We start from the raw sequence: 25,128 nt of genomic DNA, 5'->3' as shown, positions 1-25,128 counted from the left end.
TGTCAGACGTGATCAATAAAGCTCAGTTTATAATCGCTCACAATCCTTTTCTTGTCTCCGCACCTGCAGGTTCACCACATCCCAAGCTGCGCTGGTTCAAGAATGGCCTGGAGATACAGCCTGAACAATCAGAGCTTTCTGTGGCGAGGGACGGAGCTCTCGTAATTAGAGCAGCGTCTGCCAGCCACAGCGGGGACTTCAAGTGTGTGGCGACCAACGAGGCAGGCTCTGTGGAGAGAAAGACTAGGCTGAAAGTAAATGGTGAGAATTTAGTTACCCTTGTTTTTCTTCCTCCTAACAAAATACCTTCAACTGAACTCAAACATAGTGCTAACATATATCTTCCTTTTCTTTCTTTTGTACTTCTGTAGTTCCCCCAGAGATCCAAGAGGATGGGCAGCCACTGAACCTCACTGTCACCTTGAAGCAGCCTCTCACTCTGGGCTGCGATGCCTTTGGGATCCCCTCCCCTACAATCACCTGGACTAAAGATGGTCATCCAGTGAGTTCTTTCACCCTGAATTGCCATTTACAGTTAATGTAAAACTTGGGCTGCATGTTAATATACATTTTTGATATCTAGCTGTACAATGCCACCAAGTGGCCATAGCTCTAATTACAAATAGACACCAAGGTTGCACTAAACTGATTTCTGTACGTCCAGGTGGACAGTCCTGGGGTGTATCTGCAGAACGGGAACAGGCTGCTGAGAATCTACAGAGTTCTGCCAGAACATGCAGGCAGATTTGCATGCACAGTTCAAAACTCAGCCGGAGAGGCCCGGAGAGAATATCACATTGTGGTGCAAGGTGAGCCCATATTCCAGCTGTCACTTACTGTCACTGGTATTTAGTTTATAAAAGATTAGAGTGGGGGAAAATAAATATTTAAGGTTATCTACTACATCAAGATGATCAAGTAAAAATGGCTGTTTTTCTCTTTTTCTAAAATCTCTTAGAACAGCAGTCTAAAGCCCCCAAATGACTAAACTTTTGATAATACACTTAATGTAACATACATCATGAAAGCTGCCATTCCACCCACACCTTCAAAGACTAACCCTTATTATTATTGCAGATAACCTCATTAACAGATACACAGATATGCTCATGTCCTTCCATTAGTATCTCTGTTTTTTTCCCTCACAACATTGATTTTAAATCTGAAGCGATCAGTATCTTATTCAGATTTCATAAATACAAACTAGTGTATTTCTGGTGTATATGTACACTCTTACAGCTCCGCCAGTGATCTCAGGAGCATCCCGACTGCAGGACTTAACTGTGGTACTGGGCCAGGAGGTGGAGTTTCAGTGCAGAGTTAGCGGTCGACCAGCACCCAGAGTGGAATGGAGCCGGGACGGAGAGTAAGCATCACTCTCAACAGTGAATTAATGTGACATTCAGCACCACACATGCACTGTATTGATTTGATCCACTACTCCTTCCCTCTTTTCAGGGTTCTGTCTCGCAACGGAGACCCCCATGTGCAGTTTCTGGAAGATGGCCAGGTGTTGAAAGTGAAGTCAGTAAGACTGAGGGACCAGGGGCTCTACCAGTGTCTGGCCAGTAACAACGCAGGAACTCAGATGCGCCAGTTCAGGCTCAACGTGCAAGGTCTTGACTTTATCTAAGACACTTACACTCACAACCAAACTGTCCTGCATTCAGCTTGTACTCATTTATTTTCTAACTCCACAGAAAGAAATCTAACAAGGAAGACAAAAAAGTAATTTAAAAGTCATCAGGATATTGAGTTGATTTCTTTTCCAAAGATGCTGTGGTAGCAGTGTTGTTTTAAGAAAGAAAAATACTGAACATAATATTTTATGCATGTGTAGACCTCGCCTCTACAATTGTATCATTTGACATACACAACCCTTTCTGGTCTATTAGCACACACTGAATTATCTTCATGCAGTGCTCTGGGGATTTCTGAGACACCTAAAGAGCATATGCTGTAATTGCCCAAACTATTGCACACTGCGTTTTTGTTTCATAGGGTCTCATGCACAAAACAGGCCAATTCCCAGAGGATCTATCAGTCCTGTGCTATGGGCCAGTAAAATTCTTACTGGCTATAAAGAATTAACATGTTGTGTGTCTTTCTCCCCAGCTCCCCCCACCATCAAGGGCCCCAGTGAGACCTCGGAGGTGTCGGTGGTCCTGGGTTTCCCCACAGTCCTCCCCTGTGATGTCGAGGGCTCACCCACACCCAGCATAACCTGGTTGAAGGACAACCAGCCTATCGTATCCAGTCCCCAGTCGACATACACCCGTGGCGGACAGGCGCTGCGACTGGGGTCGGCACAGGGAGACAGCACTGGCCTCTACACCTGCAGGGCCACGAATCCAGCCGGCACCGCCATCAAACAGTATTCTCTGAGTGTTCTGGGTAAGAGACATCTACGTCACTTACACATTAAAGTGGCTGAGACAGAACCTTTAATGAAACACCTGTTTTTTTTACCCTCTCTCATCAGTCCCACCACAGATAGAAGGCGACTCTACGTCCCTAAAGTTTGGTGGTCAGGGAGAGAAAGTACGGATCAATGGGAGTTTAACTCTCTCCTGCCTGACTAAAGGTTTTCCAGAGCCCAAGGTTAATTGGTTCAAAGATGGACAGGTTGGTATTTCATCCTTACAAGTTCTGCATCTCTTTAAAAAACCACAAACATGTACTTCTGAGGTGAGAGAAATGCTGTTATCTCTATCAGCCTCTACTGGCAACCAGTGCGAATTGCAACAGCCTCAACAGAATTTACATCCAAGGCACCTCAACCCTCAAGGTGGTTTTGTGCTATGAGTGAGATAATTCATGATAACAAAGATCTATAAGAAGAATCCAGTGATTTCAATATCATAATGTAAAATATTGTAATGAAACTGCTTTGCCCTGAGTCTTTTTTCCTTGACCTACATGTATTTTGATGGGCAGCTTATTTTGTTGCTACCAGCCAGTACTCGTATGTGTGCATCTTGTGCAGGGCCTCCAATAGGGAGCAGCAAATAAAAGCACAAGGATTCAATGGATTTTGTATTCACTGGGGCTACGTGTTTTATGTATGTATCTTTTGTAAAACACAATACAGGTGTGAAATGATGTTTTAAAAGCCAGACATTTTATCCCTTGCCAAATGTTTTATTGAGTTAGTAGTGATTGTTATATAGCCTTTTAAAACCCACATCTGATACACACTGACAACAAGACTATATCCTTTGATGTAATTTCTTTGTCTTTAGCTGTTGACTGGAAACTTCCATGCCGGCATTCAAGAAAGTGGCTTCGTCCTCAACATAGAGAACGCCATGCTGTCTCATGAGGGGCAGTACACCTGTGTGGTCACCAACTCTGCAGGAGAGGACAAGAGACACTTTCATGTCACCATTCAGGGTGTGTTGGGTTAAATCTGCATATGATATAACATAATCAGTATCATGATTGGGTGTTCAGTACAAATTGAAACTTTAACTTATTTTCATATACTATTGGCCAACAATATTTTGGAATAAATCAAATATTCAATAAATACAAAGTGACCTGACACAAAGATGCTCTTGTCTTGCTAGTTCCTCCGGTCTTTCACCGGGTGACTAATAGAGAAGCAGCCTGGGGTCTTGGACACGAGGATGACGATAATGAGGACATGGTGGAGAATAGGGAGGTGGTCCTGGGCCATCCAATCAGCCTGTCCTGTGAAAGTAACGCCATCCCTCCTCCCAAGCTCAGCTGGTACAAGGATGGACGAAAACTCACCTCTGCGGATGGAGTGGTACTGCTTCCAGGTCAGAGGGAACTCCTTCCTGTGTGATCTCATGTAAAAAGCAGTTGTGTTGTTGTTATGTATGACGGGTGCTACATATTCGTAGATAAATCTGCTCTTGTACGTTTGACCTTTCAGATGGACAGGTGCTACAAATCGCTCGAGTGCAGAAGGAAGATGCTGGAAAGTATACATGTCAGGCTGTTAATGAGGCCGGAGAGGATCGCATGCACTTTGACCTGGAGATCTTAGGTGAGCAAGCACATGTTCATAATGTAGTTGTGAATAAAACATATGCAACAAAATGTGTTTATTTGGAAATTATACCAAATACTCTCTGATGCGGATGTCTGTCGTGTTTACACCCTCAGTCCCTCCTGTGATCATGGGGGCATCAGAGGAGTTTATGGAGGAAGTGGGAGCAGTGGTCAACAGCTCTGTGGTCCTTCATTGCGATGTGACTGGTCACCCGACTCCAGTCATCTCCTGGCTGAGAGACAGGCAGCCAATACACACAGACTCACAGCACCACATCAGTGAGGATGGGACTCAGCTCCAGGTTGGTCATTTGACTTTTAGACAAATACCAGCTTGTAAACACATCCAACTGTGACATGTTTTTATTGAGGAATAACACTTCAATCCCATCTTTCAGCTCCTAAGTGTCCATGTTTCAGACATGGCTGGGTATTTGTGTGTAGCTGAGAACAAAGTTGGAACAGTTGAGAAGCTCTTCAGTCTGACAGTGCAAGGTAAGAAAAGTCCATAAGAGCTTTACAACTACACCTGTATATTCATTTTCATATTTAATCGAGAGGGCCAAAACATGTTTTTGGTTATTTATAATGTATGTTATCGGATGTTCTTTTACGTCTCATGTCCTTTAAGTGTACAAAACACTGTTGTACCTCTTTCAGTGCCTCCTAGAATAATTGGCCATAAGGAGGAGGACGTCAGTGTGATTGAGGGCCACATGGTTTCAATGCTGTGTGACATCCAAGCGTACCCTCATCCAGAGATCACCTGGACCAGAGATGGGCAGGTCCTTCACTTCAACACCGGCATCCACATTCTGCCAGGTCAGTCCACGGCCACCCACAATACCAAAATAATACATATGTCAGGAGCATTTCCTTTGTTTGAATCTAATAATGGCCCAGATAGAACATTTCATATCATAATACATATATATTATAGGTGGCCAGATGCTTCAGTTGCCCCGGGCAAGACTGGAAGATGCCGGGCAATATGTATGCACAGCCACCAACTCAGCAGGCCAGGACCAGAAGAGCATACTCCTCAGTGTTTATGGTGAGCATACACATGGTGACCCATCTGCACAATTCAGCTACATATACAGATGATCAAATCTCAAAACATTGTCCAGGCTACAAAAAATCTGTTTACTGCAAGCCAGCTGTGGCCGAGGATAGTTCAGAAGTGAATCATAGCGATTTTGAATGAATAAAACTGAGATCATGGCCCTGTCTTTATGTGCAAACCATCAGTCCTGCCGACCCTGAAGCCTCGTCTAGATGCCGAATCAGACTCAGTCACCCCGCAAGTTGGCTCCTCGGTGACCCTGCGATGTGAGGCACATGGTGTTCCTGAGCCTGAGGTCACATGGTACAAGAATGGGCTGCAACTGGCCGCAGGGAACGGGCTGGAGATGGATCCTCACCAGCTGGAGATCACAGGAGTTCAGGTCAGGAGAAAATGCTTTACGTCATACGCTTGAGGCTGCAAACAAAGTATTTTAAGGACACAAAGTGGCTTTAGGCAGGACTCAAACTGATTTTCAGACTTTACACACAACATATTACATATATAAGGCGTACGCATTTAACTTTAACAGATTCATTACACCAAACACACAGATTTGAAAAGATTAACAAAACTGGAGACTTGACTGCATATGTGACGAGTTGCAGCACTCGCCCTTTCTCTGCAATATCTCTTTTAAGTTGGATTAACTGATTCAGAATGCATGCAGCAGCTAGCATAGCAGGAAGGAGCCCCTTCTTTGCCTAGAGTTTGTACTCAAAATGCACCCACTGTAACTACACTGACCTTCTGTTTCCTTTGTTTCCTAGATGGCAGATGGTGGCACCTACACATGCAAAGTATCCAATGTGGCTGGACAGGTGGACAGGACATTCAGAGTGACCGTTCATGGTAAGAATACCTCTTCTATGTATCACTTTTAACAACTTTGTTCAAAAGGGAGTGGTTTTATTCTTCAAATGTATGTCCACAGTTCCACCTGTCGTGGAAGGGCCTCTGCAGGAGTCCCTAAACTACACCCTTGGCTCCCATGTGGCCTTGCTGTGCGAGGCCTCAGGGGTCCCTGTGCCCAGCATCACCTGGCTCAAGGATGGAACTCCTATTGGTAGGAGGGAGGCAATGATAGGGGGGATTGGAATAGTATGTGTCATGTGTGACAGCTAATTGTAAGTGGATGTGTTTGCTGTCCAGAGAGCAGTCTGCAGTGGCAGTGGTCCATTCGAGGGAACAGGCTGGAGCTGGGGCCCCTTACTCTGTCTCATGCTGGAACATACACCTGTGTGGCCAAGAACAGAGAGGGACACACACAGAAAGACTACACACTCACAGTGCAGGGTAAAGAGAAATTACAAACTGAGCAAACTGACATCTTTGAAAACTATACTACTTATAAAAGGAGAGATTTCCAGTGGCATTTAGCTGTAATCTTTGTCCTACTTAGTATCGCCGACCATATTGGACTCTGAAGACCCATCTGAGGTGAGTGCACCCATGGGCGAGGAGCTGACCCTGGAGTGCAGATCAACTGGAATCCCCACACCACGTCTCAGCTGGCTGAAAGACGGAGTGACTTTAGAGGAATCAGACGCCCGTCACATCGCGTAAGTCATTCACATTCCCCATTTACTGCCAGGGCTTTAAATGCAGCATGGTATGGTATGTAGCAACAGTAATGATAATAATACATTTTATTTAGCACATTGTGCTCATTCAAAGCTGCTGAATTAGTTGAATTAGGCACAATAATGGATCTACCTTATTTCCTATAGATTTGGATAATAAAATATGAATTATTGTCAAAGATAATGTCCATGACCGAGGGATGTGTTGATAGACAAATGGAGTCGTTTATCGTCTCTTGGTTAATTTCATCATGAGGAATGGTGAAAGCAGCTGCTTTACAGCTGTTCAGCTTCTGTGGTCATTGCAGCTGAATCAACCAGAGAAAATAAAATTATATGTGTGAGACAATCGTGGGACGATGGTGATAATGATGATGATGGGAAAATAATAACGTTCAGAGGCGGGGCTGACAAATACTTTAGATGGGAAAAATGAATCAAGTAACATTGTGTTAATGTGAAAACATTTACTTTATGACCCGGCAGTGTGACCGCTGATGGCAGCACTCTAACATTACTAAGACTGACTCCCGAGGATTCTGGGACATACACCTGTTTGGCTGTCAGCCCGGCTGGAAAAGAGAGCAAAATCTACACCCTGTTCGTACTAGGTCAGTTTGAACATTTTCCATATTTGTATCCGTGTGAGTGAATAGGTTTCTGGAGATTTTATTTTTCATTTGATTTGACTTTTCACAGTCCCACCATCCATCTCTGGTGAGACCACTGTCCCCAGAGAGCTGCAGGTCACACAGGACAGTGTTGTGACTCTGGAGTGTCAGACAGCAGGAAACCCTGCCCCTCAGATCAGCTGGCTGAAGAACGGACGTCCTCTGCTGCTTTCTCCTCGTACACGCCTCCTATCTGGTGACTCTCTGCTGAGGTCAGTTTAGAGAAAGAAAGCCCAATACAAACAAGATCAGTGGTTAAGAGATTAAATGTTTATAAATGAGATAAGGCTAAATGTTCCCTTTCCTTTCTGAAAAAGGATTTCCCCTGTGCAGCTGTCTGACTCTGGACTTTACACATGCGTTGCACGCAGTCGAGCTGGTCTTGCCGAACTCAGCTATGATCTCCAGGTCCAAGGTAGAATAATAACATACCACCTACTGATATCCCCTTGAACAGATTTTTGGGATCTGAGGGTTTTAGAAAGATGTTATGTCTATGTTGTCCATAGTGCCCCCTGGTGTGGATCATGTTGAACCAGTGGAGCCAGTTACAGTAGTCCAGGGGTCCTTGGTGACGTTAACCTGCGAAGCACGTGGCGTTCCCCCTCCGACACTGAATTGGATGAAGGACGGCCAGCCACTTTCTCTTCACCGCAACTTGCTGCTGGATGGACAGGAGACAAGGCTGCAGCTGCCTGATGTAGCGTTGTCAGATGCAGGCCTCTACAGCTGTGTGGCTAGTAACCAGGCTGGAAGCAGCACAAAGAGCTTTAACCTCACTGTGCTCGGTAATCCCAACACAATCTGTATATTCAATATAAAGTGTTAGAGTGTAAACTCCTTGAACAGTTGAGCTAAAAAATGTCTGCTTTCTAATCCAGAGCCTCCAAAGATCTCCAGGTCCAGTTCTCCAGAAGAGCTGACCATCGCGGTAAATAGTCCACTGGAGCTGGAGTGCTCGGCTGTAGGAGCCCCACCTCCCACCCTCAGCTGGCTCAAAGACAGTCGCCCATTGGAAGGAACTGACATTGTTCAGCAGGATGGACACTTTGTCAGGATAAGCAAAGTTCAGGTAAATTACAAACGGACAATATCTGATGATATTGCAAAGTTAAAGCTGCAGTAGTCAATACATACATAGAGCAGCTGTGAGCACATGCATTATTTAGTATAGGTGACAATGGTGTAACTTTCTGCAATGGTATTTTCAGGAAAATGCAATTTGCTGAGGTTTTTAGGAAGAAGTGCATCTTTTTTTTTTAAAAGCACTTAATTAGCCTGTTAGCCCTTAATTAGCCTGTTGCAGCAATAACATGTCCAGTCTTTTCAAACAAAGACGAAAGGCATGTGAAATGAAGCTAAAATTAGAATAATTGTAATTCATTGGTCTTAATAGGTTGTTTATATGTCTGCATCATAGATATTTAAAAAAGTTGCACAAAAGCATGAGCATTAATCTGTATACCTAAAATCTGATTTAAAAATAACTGGAAGACTGAAGCTTTAACAGGATTAATCTACGCAAATACAACATTGTTATGCAAGAACCACTCAAGCTGATTAATGTTGTCTCTACAAAGGTCGAGGATGCAGGTCTGTACACTTGCTTGGCCAGCAGCCCAGCTGGAGAGGATGGAAAGAACTACTGGGTCCGAGTCCAAGGTGACACAAGCTGTTCTTTCGTGTTATTTAACTTGAAAGAGATATATCACGTTCCCCCTCTCTCTTAACTTCCTGTCTAACTTGCACCTGGGACTTGATGGATAAAGCTCTGTGTACATTCTAAAGTTATAATCAGTGTTTGCACAAAGTAAAAACAGACTTGGTCTGGCATTTACATTTTCCGGCTATGGTCATGCACAGCTATGCACGCAATATGAGGTGTATATAGTAAAAAGGCATTTCATGTGTGTTGATTGATGACACAGACAGCTTAGATTTATGACACATTGTGCAGCGTCCTTATCACATTTCACCATTTGTTCTACCTTTTTGTTCATGCTAGAATAAAACGGTGCCTCTACAAATATAATCACATGCAATGCTGTTGAGGCATGTTAAACGGCTGAGATTAATGCCCCTCGTAAAATTCCTAAATGCATGATGTTAACCTCTTTCTTTTGATCATTATGACATGACTTTAAATCATAAGTGGTGCAACACATTTCTTACAGCACATCCTTCTTTATAGATTTTGTGCTGTGTGAAAAGCTAAGCTTGTGTTTTTCAGTGCCAACACAAGGGTTTTACATCTGGCCTCTGATCTACCGTCTGACTTTATCTGTTCCACATGTCTTTAAAAAGCAGCACTTATAGGAGGAATTGTTTGTCACTCATTTTAATCTGGGTGCTTAATCGTGTGTCACTACTGTCAACATTTTGTAACTTTTCTCAGTGAGTTCCGCCGCTTTTTAACCAGTCGTTGTGTTTCAGTCCCACCAACCCTCCTTGGCTCTGGTGATGTGAGGACATTGACAGTGCCAGTTAATGGACATCTGACCTTGGAGTGCCTGGCTGACAGCGACCCCCCTCCCGATATCGAGTGGTACAAAGATGAGGCCAAGCTGCAGGTACGGAGTCAAAATCAAAAAGTATTGAACTAGAAGCAAGTTCCTCTGACTCACACACTATCGTACCCTCCTCTTGTTATTGCAGCTTGGTAGTCGTATCCAGCGACTGGCAGGGGGTCAGTACCTGGAGATACAGGAAGTCAGGCCTGAGGACAGCGGCCAGTACAGCTGTGTGGTCACCAACATAGCTGGAAGCAACAGTCTGTTTTTCACGGTGGAGATTCTCTGTAAGTCATTAATGATATCTGCTTTTGAATACATTCTTAAACTAGTTCTACATGCTAAACCCAAGCCACTACATGGATATGTCACTTTTAATGTCTCCAGTACCACCAGTTATAAAGGAGAGCAGCTCAATGGTGACTGCACATGTTGGCCAGGATGCGGTTTTACCTTGTGAAGTTGAAGATGACACTTCAACTACGATCATGTGGAGGAAAGATGGCTTCCCCGTAACTCAAGATAACAATAAGTAGGTTCTAACTTTTTCTTTTGTTCGAACCTGAACTCCTGTGCAGTCTGTCTTTGTTATATTTTACTTTTCCACGTGTGAAACAAAAAATCATAGACACAGCTACACACTGTGGTGTGTCTTTTTTGACCAAATTATGTACTTTTTCCAGGTACACTATGTTGTCAGAGGGCTCCTTTCGTGTGCATGGGGTTCAGTTGAGTGACGCCGGTCGCTACTACTGCACCGTGTCCAACCAGGCTGGCTCAGATCACCGCGGAGTGGATCTACGGGTGTTTGGTAAATATAGCAAAAAGCAAAAAGTTACTCTATAACTCCGGAGGTGCCTTTTCCCTCGTTTTATCATAACACATGGGTCCTTGTGTTGGTTCTGGTTAGGATTATAGTGCAACCGTCTTGCTTAAATACTTTTTTAGGATATCTTATAGTATTAAAAACGCCCTGAAATACAGGACTATGTTCAACATGCGTGAATCTGTTCTGTGTCATCAGTGGGTCCTTCAATCAGTCCGGGTCCCTTCAATGTGACGGTAACCACAGGGATCAGAGCTGTGCTGAGCTGTGAGACAACAGGTATACCTCAACCTGAAGTAACCTGGAAGAGGAACGGCACTCCACTCGATATCAGCCAGCAGCCTGCTGCATACAGGTAAATAAAAAGCAATGGCCGGACTACCTTTGAATGCACAATATGCACACATTATGAATCACACAGACATTAAAACTTAAAAGCTGACAACCATGTGCTGTTCTGTCCAGGTTACTGTCCTCTGGGTCTCTGGTTCTTTTGACACCGTCCAATGAGGATGAAGGATACTTTGAGTGCACAGCTGTCAATGATGTTGGGGAGGAGCGCAGGGTCATTGAGGTCATCCTGCAAGGTATTGATTTTGGTCTTTGTACTATAAGCAGACAGCAGTGAGTGATTTCAGATGATTGAATTAATGAATTCGCTATTTTCTCTTTCAGTCCCACCATCTATTGAAGACGATGTCACGACAGTCACGGCTGTGAAGATGTCTCCCGTGGTGTTGCCTTGTCACGTAGAAGGACGCCCTCAGCCCACTGTCTCCTGGACCAAGGGTGGTTCCAAACTGGGTGCCAGAGGAGGAAGTTATCGTGTCCTTCCCACTGGTAAGACAACATGTCTAAAGGCTTTTTTTAACTAGTATGCATCATGTTAAACTGGAACAAACTACCACAGGGCATGGAATATATTTTTGCTCATTAAACAAAGTATCTTTGTCATTTCAATGCAGGAGTGTTAGAGATAACTGCTGCCGTGCCAAGCCATGCTGGCAGGTACACATGCTCAGCCCGCAACCCAGCCGGAGTGGCTCACAAACACATCACTCTCTCTGTGCAAGGTAGGGTTTCATAGATAGCTGCATGTTACTGTGTAAACATTGTGTGTTTGGACACATACAGTATGAAAAAACATGTAAATATATCTACATAACAAGGGAATTGTTCTTACATGTATGAAGAACCCCCAGAGATCAGGCCAATGGCAGAGGAAGTACAAGCAGTGTTGCATCATGGGACCGTTCTGCCCTGTGAGGTTCAAGGCTTCCCCAGACCTTCCATCACATGGCAAAGAGAGGGAGTTCCCATAGCAACAGGTAATAATAACATTATTTTTTATTTATTTTTTAAAGATTAACATTTCAAAACACTTATAATGAGGTCTGTGACTACTTTCCGTGACCTTTCTTAATACTTTCAATATTAACAGATCCCTCAGGTCTCACTGTAATTCAGGGAACATGTTCTGAATTTCATGGTCATGTGATGTGACTTTATTGCTTGTTTACAGGTCACAGGCTTGCTGTGCTCTCAAATGGAGCTCTGAAGTTTTCTCGTGTCACACTCGGTGATGCGGGGACCTATCAGTGCCTGGCAAAGAGTGAAGCTGGCGTAGCTGTTGGCAGGACCAAACTGGTCCTTCAAGGTATTTATGGAATTTCAATCTAATGGATTGGAACAAAATGGTGATTTCTCTCTGTTTATTTCTGGTAGTCAAACTGGTTATTCCTTATTCCTAAACAAATTTTGGACATCTATAAATTAATTAATATAAATATATAATTAATCTCGTGTTTTTCCAGTGCCACCCGTGCTGAGTGTGCCTCGCGTAGACTACACTGCAGTGCTAGGCCAGCCAGTCAGTCTGGAGTGTGTGGCTGACGGGCAGCCCCAACCTGAAGTTGCTTGGCACAAGGAGAGGAGGCCTGTGGTTGACGGTACTCATATACATATCTTTGCCAATGGAACCTTAGCAATTACTTCGACCCAGCGCAGTGACGCCGGCCTCTACACATGTACTGCCAAAAACATCGCCGGAAGAGCCAGCCACGACATGAGGCTGGTTATTCATGGTAAGTTAAGAGTGCCATTTCATATCATATAAAGACAGAATATAGCCGGTTTATGTCGTATTAATAAAAACTTATGTTGTTGCGTTTCAGTCCCGCCCATGATTCCTCCTGCCCAGACAGAAGTGTCAGTCGTTCAAGGGTTTCAGGCCCTGCTGCCTTGTGCTGCTCAGGGTTCACCAGAGCCCAGAGTAACATGGGAGAAGGACGGTGCCATTGTTCCCAACCGTCCAGGCAAATTCACTGTCCTGCGATCCGGAGAGCTAATCATCGAGAGGGCTGAGGTTAGCCTGAGTTTTCTTCACTGCTTTACAAACCACTGTCTCTTTGGAGTTCTGGGCATACAATCAGTTTCTGATCGCTTTCTTCTCACAGCCAGGGGATGCTGGCGTGTTTACGTGCGTAGCCACCAATGCAGCGGGCAAAGCGAGACAAGACATCCGCCTGTCCATCAACATGAGGCCTGCCTTCAAAGAGCTGCCCGGTGATGCCACCCTGAACAAAGGGCAGAGTCTGGCCTTGTCCTGCCACGCTCAGGGAACACCTTCTCCTGTCATCTCCTGGACTGTCAACAACAGTCCTTACACAGGTATTGTCCTTCTTTACACGGTGAGCTGCACTTAAATATTATCAAAGTATTACAGTGACATTGTAAGAAAATCACATCATGGTGGCCTCTTCTGTAAATCACAGTAGTATGAAATAGCAATCAATTTTGTTTAATCTAATGCAGTTAAAACTGAACCGTGTTATGCACTGACTGTTTAAACATAATATAAATATATATTTAAACAGGTGCCACTGTAGATGAGGCTGGCAGGAGCTCGGTGATCGTTGAAAATGTGACCATGACTGACGCCGGGACCTACGTGTGCATCGCAGAAAACAGCGTGGGCTCCATCCGAGCGCTCTCATTTGTCCGTATCAGAGGTGGGCTTCTTTTTAAGGATAATTCGGGGGCATCAGTTGAAAGGAACCGTGTGTAACATTTAGGGGGACTAGTTTGCAGCAATGGAATATAATAATCCGAACTATGTTTTAATCAGTGTAAAATCACCCTAAACTAAGAATCGTGGGGTTTTAGTTAGCTTAGAAAAAGCCATTTATGTCTTCCACGATGTTCGCCATCTCGCACTGCCATGTTTCTACAGCAACCCAGAAGGGACACTTCAACTCCTCCAACTACACAAACAGAGACACACATGCACGAAGCGCAAGCAGATAGTCCGCTATTGTGAAGTGAAGTGAAGGAAACTCAAGTTGACGGAAACTACGCTTGTTTCCGTACGTGCAATGAAATATTTGCACTTAAGCTATATTTATTTTATTAACATTTGTTTCCAGTAAGATATTAATGACTTTATATAGTGACTTTGTTTTTGTAAACATAACTATTGCTGCTTTATAAACATATAGATATAAAGATATATATATATATATATATATATATATATATATTTTTTGTCATTAAAAGGTTTATTCAAACATAATACATAAATACAAAAAAAATATATAAAAACTAGGTTTCACAGATAGTAATAAAAATAATACATATATAATAATAATAATAATACTTTAATTTTATATAGCGCTTTTCTAGATACCCAAAGACGCTTTACATAGGGCGAAGACAAACAAAACAAAAAAAAGAACACAAAGGAGCAAACAAAACAAACAAACAGAACATTTAAAAAAAACACACAAATTAAATCCGCAGGCACTCCAGGCCTCCTTTAATATTGTGAATCTGTAATGTAAGTCAATGCTTGGTCAGTTCTGCTTGGCATTTTCTTTCACTGGCAATCATATACGATTTGTCTCCTAGTAAAAATAATTGTGGGCATTCTGGTAAAGGACGATCAAGTCTCCCTCAAAAAGGCATCACAGTCGAAAGCAGAGTATTGATAAGAGTAGCTTCTAATTGTACTAAAATCCTAAAGATTGCTCTCCCTACCTAGTTCTCTAACACACCTTTAAAGGGAGGGGTGAGCTGAGGGGTGTTCAGTTAGTTGCAATTTGCAACACACCACTAGATGACACTTGATCTTACACACCGGGGCTTTAACTTTCTGCATAAACTGGACTGATGTCGCCTCGATGATCTTGTAAATATGTACTTTGTTTCTCCAGAGCCTCCGGTGTTGAAGGGTGAAGCTCACATGTCTCAGACGGTCATCCAGGGCGGCTCTGCTGTACTGGACTGTCCAGTCCGCGGAGACCCCAGCCCAGTGCTCCGCTGGCTTCGGGATGGAAAACCATTGCTCCGCTCCGTCCGAATGCAAGCGCTTCACAACGGATCGTTGGTCATTTACAGCATCACTGTAAATACAGAGCTCCCTTTATGTTTTGTTCTGTATTTTCTACATTTTAAAGCAGCTCTCTCAGACAAGTTCTGTTAAACCAAGTTTGAATGATGAAGCCCCCTTGAGCAAACTACTTGCATCAAATATGTTATGTCTTGTAGAACAATGGAGCAGTATTCCTCCTGTCCATGCTTCTTCTGCAGTCCCCTTGGGTGGAGGGGCAGTGTATGACTGTCCTGCAGCGTCCTGTTCCCACCTAAATCAGATTCAGTTCAGTCAGAAAGGCTAACAGCATTAGCAATGGAGGGAGGAGATGAACGGAGAGCTGGATGTTCCCAGACTCTCCCCCTCTTTCCCTTGCTTGTAACCTTGTTAGGTCTCTAAATGCTGCTGTAATTGCACAGCCTGCAGTTGAGACTTTCTCACAGACAGATGACCGTCCTTCCCACGGAGCCTTCTAATGGGATATTTCCCCTCTCTGGCCCAGAAATATCTATTGTGACAAATTCAATGGAAGTTTCAACTGGCCAGTATAAAATGCCAGACTGTTTTTGCTTTAATGTCCATTTTCTGTCACCATAAAACTACATGTGATCTAAGACACAGTTTTGTGGCCCCATCACGGGAAAATTGTTCCTCAGGGTGCCAATTAAGTTAAATCTCCTCCTCTACCTGTTTGATCTACAGGCTGCAGATGAAGGGGAGTACCAGTGTGTGGCTGAGAGTGAAGCTGGAACAGCTGAGAGGACCATTACTCTCAAGGTTCAGAGTGAGTTCTGTGGTTATAATTACACACATCATCACAGGATATGAAATTAATTAGAAAAATATACACAACTACACATGCCAGTAAAGCTTTGAGATTTTCTGGCTTCCCTTTCTAATAACTATTTCAAATAACTAGTTTTGCCGCACTGTCAAATTTTGGTTGTCCTTTGTCACTTTTTTCCCTACCTTCGGAGACATTTTATAAGCTCATTGTTTGTTATTTTTGCAAATATTCTCAACTCAAAACTCTGCCTTCTTCTCTGCTTCTCTCTCTCTCTCTTTACACAGTTAATGGAGGCTACTCAAACTGGGAGGAATGGGGTCCATGTAGTAGCACCTGTGGACAAGGCTTTCAAGAACGAATCAGATTATGCAACAACCCAGAACCAGCCAATGGCGGCCGATCATGCAGCGGTCCCAGTATCGACTCTAGGAAATGTCAAGCTGGTCTCTGTCCAGGTATGAATACATTTTTGTTATGCCTTCGTGCCGCTGAAAGCCGTGGTGGGAGGCATTATGTTTTTGAATTGTCCGTCCATCAACCCGGTCCATTCTCGCAAACTTGATATTTCTGGGGAGCCTGGAAAAATTTGCCACAAACATCCACTTGGATGAACTGAATAGATTGTGGTGGTCAGAGGTCACTGTGAACTCACAAAACACGTTTTTGACCAAGATTTCGGAATAATAAGGTTATTTCTACAATTTCACACAAATTTCCAAAGGGATAAATAGATATAGTGATGAAATTTTGACAGGATGTCGGAGGCATATAACTACGAGTTGGTTATTCTTGTTTGTCCTCCTTCACTTTTTACACACGCTGATATTTAGATTTTATTTGAAATCATTGCTTTGTTTAATAATTCATTTCTAAGTATTACAATCCTTGTCAAGCTCTTGTGTGTACAAATTAACTGAATATTATGAAAGTTACCTTACAGACAGTGTACACACATTTATTAATGTGAGCTAAGGGTATAATTACAGTATCCATAAAGAGATACATGGCGCATTTATTTAATTAATTTATTTACTTTAACAGGGAAAGAGCACGTTAATAAACATTATTATAAAATAAAACAAGATATGAACATGCCGGAGTTTGCAAAAATGCTAAATTGCATCCATAGCCCCTAGGTAGGTACCAAAAACAGTCCATTTATCAACTCAAAGAGAATGTTATATATGAATATAAATTATTCACATGCATGTCTGTTGGGTGATGAAAGGAGAGACTCCACGCAAGACCAGAGGCAGCCTGATAGGCATGGTGAACGAGAGAGAGTTTGGTGTGTCCTTCCTGGAGGCCAACATTACAGACAGTGTTGAAGAGGGGAGCAGCACTCTGCATGTACACCTGGACAACATCCCTCCCAGTGTGGGTGAGTTATGGCACATTATCCCCCCTTGATTGATGTCACATGTCTAGAGAGAAAGGTCTCTGAGTCATTTTAGTGCTTGTAGTATCAGTCAAGTGTATAAACAAAATGGTGGGACAATCCAACATGATCTTGGAATAGATTTACTCACCTTTTTTAATTTGCACAATAGGGGTTTAGCTAGCTGTTTAAACAAAAATATTTTAGATTTAAATTAATAGGATGCAAATATTGGTTTCTTTTAAATAGAAAAGGTATAGATTAATTATTTTTGAGAAAGAGATTCTTTTTTTACATAGACTTTCAGTTTCAGGGAAACTCTGGAGTCTCATTATGATTTTTTTTGTGAGTGTGTGAAAACAGGATATCATTTTTGGGATGTGGTCCTAATTTTGAGTAGACGGCATGCACTGTACGTCATCGGCTATGTTAGAGGCCAAGAACTGAAGCTGTTTGTTGTAGGTCCCTTGCTGCGAGTGCTGGTGTCTGCTTTTGCTCCCATCTACTGGACCACTGTGATGCAGAGCGGAGCAGCCAAAAACGGCTACTCTTTCACTGAGGGCCAGTTCAGACAGGAGTCCCAGCTGGAGTTTGAGACTGGTAAGTTCTGCCCTAAATCAGTTTTACATGTAAGGAAGTCAATAACAAGTGTTAGCCAAAAGGATACTTCAAACTTGTGATTTATTAAGGTTAAGGTTTTGGAGCTTGGCCAGTTGCTCAACTGATCTGTTAAATTATAAAAATGTTGCATTTTAAATCATGCAGATAGATATATCACTTAAATATTCATTTTTTTAGTGCAAACTATAAACAGACACAAACTAAAGATTTTTAGTCAGAATTTTTATCTGGGATCAGTGATTCTCTCTGATTCTTCTTTGTAGTTTGCTAAACAACCAGCAGATGGCACCATTGACATTACTGAGATTACACATGAAGGCTATTAATTCTAAATAGTTTCATCACGCTCTTGTGTGCTTGTAAATGAGTGGTAATTTTACTGTTTTTTTTATCTCTTTAAACAGGGGAGATCCTTCGTTTGACCCATGTTGCCAGAGGTGTGGATTCTGAGGGAGTTTTATTAATTGACATCGTAATTAACGGATTTGTGCCTCCTTCATTATCATCATCTCATCTGAGCCTACAAGTGCGTTCACTGCTGTCATTACAATGTGAATTAACAGACCTGAAACATAACACACCAGAGAGTTTGGTGACAAAAGTTCCCCGCTCATTTCTCTGACCGGATTTCATATGTGTCTCTCAGGAGTTTGATGAGTCATATGTGCAGACGGGCCAAGGGCAGCTGTACTCGTGGTCCTCGCAGACCCACCAGAGAGGAGGAAACCCCATGGTGCTGCGCTGCAATCACACCATTATTTATGAGGGCCAGGAGGAGCGCCAGGGCCCTCTGCTCCAGCTGCTTAGAGTCTCCGGGATGAATAGCGCATACAACACGTTCACACTCAATTTGGACTTCCAAATCACTGCCAACCTCCTCATACCAGGTCTGGGGAAAATCGCAATGATTTAACTTATTTAAAACGCTATCACTTCATCACATAGAAATGCTTCATCTGAATGTTGAAGCAGCTATGAACTGAACTTTTTATGTTTGCAGATGGTTTTGGAGACTCTTGCCCTAAAGGTTTCAATCTTGACACAGCCTCCTACTGCGCTGGTATGCTCTTTTTTATTTTAAATTACTCATTTATCTTTGAAAAATTGTCCCTGTACCAGTTTTTTATTATTATTTTTCAATGTATTCTTATTAGATGAAGATGAGTGTGCGCTGGAGTCTCCCTGCTCTCACTCATGCAACAACATCATGGGAGGCTTTTCCTGTACCTGTCCCTCTGGCTTCACCATCTCTACGGAGACCAACACATGCCAAGGTAAGACAAAAAACAAGGTTTTTGTGATTAATTACCAGATTTACAATGGTAACGGTTTATTTTATCTTTGTCATCTTCATCTAATCCATTGCATCAGCATTTGACCGTATACTTGTGTTTCACTTAAAACCAGATATTGACGAGTGTTCCCAGGGCTCACACATGTGCCACTACAACCAGCAGTGTGTCAACGCAGTGGGCACATATCGCTGTCAGGCCAAGTGTGGACCAGGATTTAAGCCCAGCATTACAGGAACCAGCTGTGAAGGCAAGTCACTCTTAATCACTGTTAAAACTTTCTGTACAACATTTCATATGGAGGCATAAGAACTTATGTTCAGTGCAGTTGTTGTGCATGTTTCCTTTTTTTGGTTGAATCCAATTATATATTTTTTTCTACAATAATCCATTCAGACAAATCTCATTTCCACGCATACAGTATGTTGTACAGTATACTGGATGTCCACAGTAGAATGATGAAGCCAGATGTGGCACTTGTGTGTTTCAGATGTGGATGAGTGCCAGGAGTCTGCTCTCTCTCCATGTCAGCACCAGTGTCTCAATACTCTGGGCTCCTTCCGCTGCATCTGTCACCCTGGATACCAGCTGTCAGGTCATCGCTGCATTGGTCAGTCACCTTAACTTGGATGCGACTCCCAAGGGTTATTAAAGTCAAAGACAATTCACTCCAAAATCACAAATAAACATAGTTCCTTTTACCTGCAGTGCTATTTATCAAGATTGTTTTGGTGTGAGTCTCCTTATTTTGGAGAAAACTTCTCACTAGAAGGTCTGTGGATTATCTTAAGTAACAGGTTCATGATTTCTGGAAAAGGCATTGCTGCTGTGTTTTCCAAATGTATTTTTTTGGCGCTTTAAGCACCGCTAGCCGTCTAGTTCTATTATATAGGAGAGAAGGCAGACAACTCCACAGCCAATATCTCCAAAATTGAGTAACTCACGCTAATACAATTTAGATTTAAAAAATAGCACTACAGGTAAGAGGAAAACAGGTATTTTTGATTAGTAATTAATTGTAACCTTTCAAATCAAGGCATGTTAGAATAGGATATTTTGTTGGGATAACTAACAGCTATGTTGTAATGATTGAACTTTTACAGACATCAATGAGTGCATGAGAAATGTCTGCCCGGCTAACAAGGAGTGCCGCAACACAGAGGGAGGATACCAGTGTTTCGACAGCTGCCCAGCTGGCATGACCAAATCAGAGAATGGAGCCTGCATGGGTTAGTGGCTTTTAACCACTTTCTTTAGTTGCTAAATGTAGCATTGAGTCATGATTTAACCTACTGAGAGAAACAGCATCAAGTCATTTATGTGTTGAAGGGCTCATAGAAGACAACTCCTTAACTGTAACTGATTAATTTATCTTTGGACATTGAACATGTGACAGTTGGTAAAATAAGCTAGTGTCTGTGTAAGTATAATCAGTGGAAGCAAACAGGACTGTTTGTGATAGTATTGGCAGCTTCTGAATACCTCTACACTGCATTTAACATTGCGTAACACCAGGTCAGATTTCACAGTATTACTTTAGGGCACAAAACGGCAAGAACAGCTTGATCTTCACAAGGAAAGTTAAAGCTTTTTCTATAAAAGTCTATTAATTGGTACTCGGAGAAAACCCTATACCGAAGACCCAAATATCCTCTTTATAACAGGAAGCAACACATTTAATGATAATGTGGTCCTCATTTGAGGAAACTCTATAATCCCAATAGCACCACTGGTATAAGATATATGCTACGACGAGCCCAAGTTTTGGGGTAATTTTACTAAAGATATCACAGTTATATCCTGATTATTTTTTTACAAGATCAGTCTCAGCTTTTTCTAATGTTGATTAAGTTAATCAAAAGAGTTACAGGAGATACACATGTAATGCTGAGGTTTGGTGGTGATAAATTGTTGTCAACTGCTTATTTTTCAGATGTTGACGAGTGCCAGGATGGAAGTCACATGTGTCGTTACACTCAGATCTGTCAAAACACAATCGGAGGTTACGGTTGTGTGTGTCCCAGAGGTTACCGATCCCAGGGAGTAGGCCTGCCATGCCTGGGTAAGACATCTGTTTCAGTTTTATTAGCCCCAACTCTCCAATGACACTCACGCATGGGCATTAACTCGATCCTTGTCCTACTTTTTAGACGTTGATGAGTGCCAGCAGACACCAAACCCTTGTGCCTACCAGTGCCGCAATGTGCCTGGCAGCTACAGGTGCCTCTGCCCTCCTGGCACTGTGCTGCTTGGTGACGGCCGCTCCTGTGCGGGGCTTGAGAGAGGGCAGACCTTCACCAACGGCACCAGAGTCAGGGCAAGACTCCGCCCACAGCTGGTGTCGTCCGTCGGCAGGCCGATCCTCTCCCGTTCTCACGGAGTGTCTCGCATCACCAGACAGAGCTGTCCCGTGGGCTACACCAACAGAGACGGCACATGTGTTGGTGAGTGTGTATTAAAAACGATCAAATACTGCATGAGTCCACATCCTACTTCTGGTCTGGTCAACCTCTGGATTCTCACACGTTATTCTCTGTACAGATGTCGATGAGTGTCTGCTCAGAAAGCCATGTCAACACGAGTGCCGTAACACCATTGGCAGTTTCAAGTGCATGTGTCCCCATGGTTACCAGCTCTTACCCAACGGCAGGACCTGTAAAGGTAAGCGTGTCATTAAACTGTAACTGTAACCTACTTCCTCCCTTTGAATTATCACAGTAAAGGTTCTATCCCCTTTCTCCATCTCCAGACATTGATGAATGTGTAGAACAAGGCATCAAATGTGGACACAACCAGATGTGTTTTAATACCCGAGGCGGATACCAGTGCCTGGATACACCCTGCCCTCCATCCTATCAGAGTGGACGAAGCCCCGGGTAATTCCATGACAAAAAAAATGTTGTTCAGTGTAAATACAAAAAATGCTGCACATACGAGTGCAATTTTTGTAGTTATAAAATGTTTAAATACTAATCTGTCAGAGGCCCTTTCCTGTTGACCTTTAAAGGACGTGCTACAGGCCCTGCTCTCTGGACTGCGCGGCAGGAGGCTCCCCTCTGCTCCTGCAGTACAAGCTGATCACCCTCCCCTCCGGCATTCCAGCCAATCACAATGTGGTACGACTTTCGGCTTTCTCTGAGTCAGGCGTCCTGCAAGAGCGTACGTCCTTTACAGTACTTGAGCAAGAATCGGTGACGGGTGCAATGGGCCGGGTGTTTGGCATCAGAGACGAGACAGGCAGGGGGATCATCTTCACTCTGCGGGCTCTGAACAGACCAGGGCTAGTGCGCCTTAAGGTGCAGGCCACCACCATCTCCCTGCAGGGCCGCATTACCTATCAGAGCATCTTCATTATCTACATCTCCATCTCGACGTACCCCTACTGAGCCTCTGTGCAGCTCTACAGATGACTCTGCCTCCCAGTGGCCTTTGGATGCCTCTTACCAGCAAGGCATTTCCCCCTCAAACCCTGTGCCTCGGACACATTAGGCCACGCAAAGAAGCTCTAACATACAAGAGAAGGTGGACCTGGTTAGTAAGTGGATCTCATGAAGATGTGTAACCCCATCTGTGACTGAAATGTCATAGTGGAAAACGTCCTGTTAAATGTTCACTAGGTTCTGTTGAATTAATCAAAGAGCAGAACCTACTATGTTGAAGAAATCTGAACTGAGAAACATACTGGATGAACAAAATATTTTGTTCATTCACTATATGGAAGAAGTCTTCCTAATCATTATCTGAAAAATGCAGAATGCAAAAAAATTGTAATGTCAACCAAGCACTGAAGTTATTTAGTATCTATCAGGAACTACCATTTTTTTATGTTCTGCTTTCTATCATTTTGTTTATTTACTTTACAATGTTATCTTATTCTGGGACAGATTTATTCTTATATGAAAAAAAGTTTGCACACAAACTTTCAACAGATATAAAATTGTACAATTTTTCCCCTACTATTTTAATTTATTTAAGTCATTTGTACACATTAGTCATTCAAACAACCGCCAGTCCCACAAGGTTTGAATTAAAAAGGATCTAAGTGCATCCTGATGACAGACCTTCAGAAGCACCATGTAACTGTAGCTTGTAGCTTTCTAGCTAGCGAAATTGTTTAATCTATTGTCTGTGTTTTTGTACTCTTTTTTTAAATATTTTTTATCACGTGTGAAAGTTTAAAGGTGCTAATCTGAATGTACTTTGAGTGAGACTTGGACTGCACTTACAGTTTCTGCAGTGTGGCATTAGCTACAAAATGGCACGTCTTTCCTGCATTCATGACACTATACACTAGAGCTTTAACAATTAGCTGACCAAAAAAATAGACAATCAAAAGAAAAGCAATCACCAAATATTTTGACAATCAATTAATCATTAAAGTACTTTTTCATGCAGAACGGCAGATGCTGTTTTCAACCTCTCAAATATGGATTTTTTTTCCCTTCTGTTTCATATCATATTAAACTGAATGTTTTTGGGGTTTCGGAATGATTAAAAACAGATATTTAAATACCTAACCTTGGACTTGGACAAACTTGGATGGACATTTTTCAATATTTTCTGACATTTTATATACCAAACGACAAAGACAAAATGAGTCTAGACAAGAATCTGCAGATTGATTGATATAAAAAATATTCGTTAGTTGCAGTCCTACTATACACACCATTTTAATACTCATTTCAACATTTGAAATAGTTAAGTCGGTAATTAAACACATGCCATCCATGTACAAACCTAAATTATCTAAAAACCATAAAATGCCCACAATTGCAAATATGTCCCTGTTATTGTAAATGAGTCTCAAATATGTGTAGAAATAAACTGGACAACAATTTGTTATCGTGTGTTATTACCATACCATAGTCTCAGTCAGTCTCAGTTATATCCCATTGTAGAACCTGGACTAACATTTTGTAGACAGTATTTTGCAGCTGCGAAACAATATTATTGCAAACGTGTCATTCATACAGAGAAAATCCATTTGTCCACATTGTTAATGAATGACGTATTAACCCTGAGACAATCTGGCTTTGGGATCATTTCTACCCTGGCCTACTCTGATATAAGCCTTCAGTAAACCTAAAATATTTCCCCTACTCTGTTAGGAATCTGTTCTGATTTGTCATCGCTCTCTGACTTGTGCCCTTTCAATCGGTGGTCTTTTGAAGCAAATTAGTATATATAATGTGTCTAAAATCTTGCATAGCATCAAAGCCAAAGGCAGCTTTGAAATCGGCAGGTTAGAGGTAAAGACCAATCTGTATAAAATAATGGAGGTTGACAGATTTATTTCATCTTATGATATCGTAATATTGCCCGACCTTAACAGGTAGCATTTCATTTCCATAGAGGATAGATATCTGATTTTATAATGTGCTTTAAATCAAGAATCTTTTACATTGATATTGGAAGCCAGGAAGTCAAATCACTCATTGACTTTTCTTCACTTTCTTCAACATCTGAAGTAGATGGTCATTGCCTCAGGTAATACCTCAGCTGATCAGTAGAGGGAGCAGGTTTTAGGTTGTCAAAATGTTCAAACTGACTGTAAGATCATCTGTTGGGCCCTCAGTGCTCTGTGTGTATTGTTGCTCTCTTAGCTGTCATCACTGTCATATGTGGAGCTGCTGGTTGTAATAACCGACAACCCGGAGTAGATCAATCTCTGCAGGAGGGAATTCCAATAAATCTCAAATTATGGATACACTCCTCGGTACCTGACACAAAGTTCACCTTTGTAGACGCCATCATATGGGATTAGGTTATTTCTAACAATTTAACTGACAAGGTTGAAAATATTTTACAGTTTGCCATCTGTAATACAGAACTCATTTTTGTTTTTGTACATTTCCCTGAAATGACTCACAGAGAAGGTCATGGAAAGCTGACCTTAGCCGAGCTGAGCGGGTGTGTTTGTTGATGCTTCAGTGTGTGTTGTGTTTGGAGGGAAGGTTGCCTCCAGTTGTTTTGATTTTTGCTGTTTCTGTGATGTGGTCATTAGT

General features: G+C 42.4%; 1 protein-coding gene across 1 annotated transcript in view; it reads left to right on the top strand.

Annotated features, from left to right (window-relative positions):
• The window catches only part of hmcn2 (hemicentin 2), a 45,546-nt gene extending 21,603 nt beyond the window's left edge, over positions 1 to 23,943 (top strand). The window contains exons 26-81 of the mRNA XM_054610093.1: positions 70 to 261; positions 372 to 502; positions 665 to 809; positions 1,240 to 1,366; positions 1,459 to 1,616; positions 2,116 to 2,394; positions 2,483 to 2,625; positions 3,243 to 3,393; positions 3,570 to 3,785; positions 3,902 to 4,015; positions 4,135 to 4,322; positions 4,419 to 4,515; positions 4,681 to 4,842; positions 4,961 to 5,074; positions 5,272 to 5,468; positions 5,857 to 5,938; positions 6,021 to 6,152; positions 6,239 to 6,382; positions 6,489 to 6,648; positions 7,156 to 7,280; positions 7,369 to 7,552; positions 7,658 to 7,755; positions 7,850 to 8,128; positions 8,222 to 8,412; positions 8,921 to 9,002; positions 9,774 to 9,910; positions 9,996 to 10,137; positions 10,238 to 10,382; positions 10,534 to 10,661; positions 10,875 to 11,031; positions 11,142 to 11,263; positions 11,352 to 11,516; positions 11,642 to 11,749; positions 11,870 to 12,004; positions 12,199 to 12,333; positions 12,491 to 12,760; positions 12,851 to 13,041; positions 13,133 to 13,346; positions 13,553 to 13,687; positions 14,888 to 15,078; positions 15,748 to 15,829; positions 16,117 to 16,287; positions 17,061 to 17,213; positions 17,673 to 17,810; positions 18,236 to 18,357; positions 18,478 to 18,718; positions 18,832 to 18,891; positions 18,986 to 19,105; positions 19,239 to 19,373; positions 19,614 to 19,733; positions 20,227 to 20,352; positions 21,057 to 21,185; positions 21,274 to 21,567; positions 21,665 to 21,784; positions 21,873 to 21,999; positions 22,131 to 23,943. Coding sequence (XP_054466068.1) covers positions 70 to 261; positions 372 to 502; positions 665 to 809; positions 1,240 to 1,366; positions 1,459 to 1,616; positions 2,116 to 2,394; positions 2,483 to 2,625; positions 3,243 to 3,393; positions 3,570 to 3,785; positions 3,902 to 4,015; positions 4,135 to 4,322; positions 4,419 to 4,515; positions 4,681 to 4,842; positions 4,961 to 5,074; positions 5,272 to 5,468; positions 5,857 to 5,938; positions 6,021 to 6,152; positions 6,239 to 6,382; positions 6,489 to 6,648; positions 7,156 to 7,280; positions 7,369 to 7,552; positions 7,658 to 7,755; positions 7,850 to 8,128; positions 8,222 to 8,412; positions 8,921 to 9,002; positions 9,774 to 9,910; positions 9,996 to 10,137; positions 10,238 to 10,382; positions 10,534 to 10,661; positions 10,875 to 11,031; positions 11,142 to 11,263; positions 11,352 to 11,516; positions 11,642 to 11,749; positions 11,870 to 12,004; positions 12,199 to 12,333; positions 12,491 to 12,760; positions 12,851 to 13,041; positions 13,133 to 13,346; positions 13,553 to 13,687; positions 14,888 to 15,078; positions 15,748 to 15,829; positions 16,117 to 16,287; positions 17,061 to 17,213; positions 17,673 to 17,810; positions 18,236 to 18,357; positions 18,478 to 18,718; positions 18,832 to 18,891; positions 18,986 to 19,105; positions 19,239 to 19,373; positions 19,614 to 19,733; positions 20,227 to 20,352; positions 21,057 to 21,185; positions 21,274 to 21,567; positions 21,665 to 21,784; positions 21,873 to 21,999; positions 22,131 to 22,509 — 8,783 coding nt within the window. The 3' untranslated portion in view covers positions 22,510 to 23,943. The remainder of the gene's footprint in view (positions 1 to 69; positions 262 to 371; positions 503 to 664; positions 810 to 1,239; positions 1,367 to 1,458; positions 1,617 to 2,115; positions 2,395 to 2,482; positions 2,626 to 3,242; positions 3,394 to 3,569; positions 3,786 to 3,901; positions 4,016 to 4,134; positions 4,323 to 4,418; positions 4,516 to 4,680; positions 4,843 to 4,960; positions 5,075 to 5,271; positions 5,469 to 5,856; positions 5,939 to 6,020; positions 6,153 to 6,238; positions 6,383 to 6,488; positions 6,649 to 7,155; positions 7,281 to 7,368; positions 7,553 to 7,657; positions 7,756 to 7,849; positions 8,129 to 8,221; positions 8,413 to 8,920; positions 9,003 to 9,773; positions 9,911 to 9,995; positions 10,138 to 10,237; positions 10,383 to 10,533; positions 10,662 to 10,874; positions 11,032 to 11,141; positions 11,264 to 11,351; positions 11,517 to 11,641; positions 11,750 to 11,869; positions 12,005 to 12,198; positions 12,334 to 12,490; positions 12,761 to 12,850; positions 13,042 to 13,132; positions 13,347 to 13,552; positions 13,688 to 14,887; positions 15,079 to 15,747; positions 15,830 to 16,116; positions 16,288 to 17,060; positions 17,214 to 17,672; positions 17,811 to 18,235; positions 18,358 to 18,477; positions 18,719 to 18,831; positions 18,892 to 18,985; positions 19,106 to 19,238; positions 19,374 to 19,613; positions 19,734 to 20,226; positions 20,353 to 21,056; positions 21,186 to 21,273; positions 21,568 to 21,664; positions 21,785 to 21,872; positions 22,000 to 22,130) is intronic.
• The last annotated feature ends 1,185 nt before the right edge of the window (positions 23,944 to 25,128 follow it).

Source organism: Anoplopoma fimbria, chromosome 13, assembly GCF_027596085.1.
Source record: "Anoplopoma fimbria isolate UVic2021 breed Golden Eagle Sablefish chromosome 13, Afim_UVic_2022, whole genome shotgun sequence".
In the NCBI taxonomy this organism is placed as follows: domain Eukaryota; kingdom Metazoa; phylum Chordata; class Actinopteri; order Perciformes; family Anoplopomatidae; genus Anoplopoma; species Anoplopoma fimbria.
The sequence above is the reverse complement of the archived record's forward strand: the minus strand, read 5'-3'. Positions and strand labels throughout refer to the sequence as shown.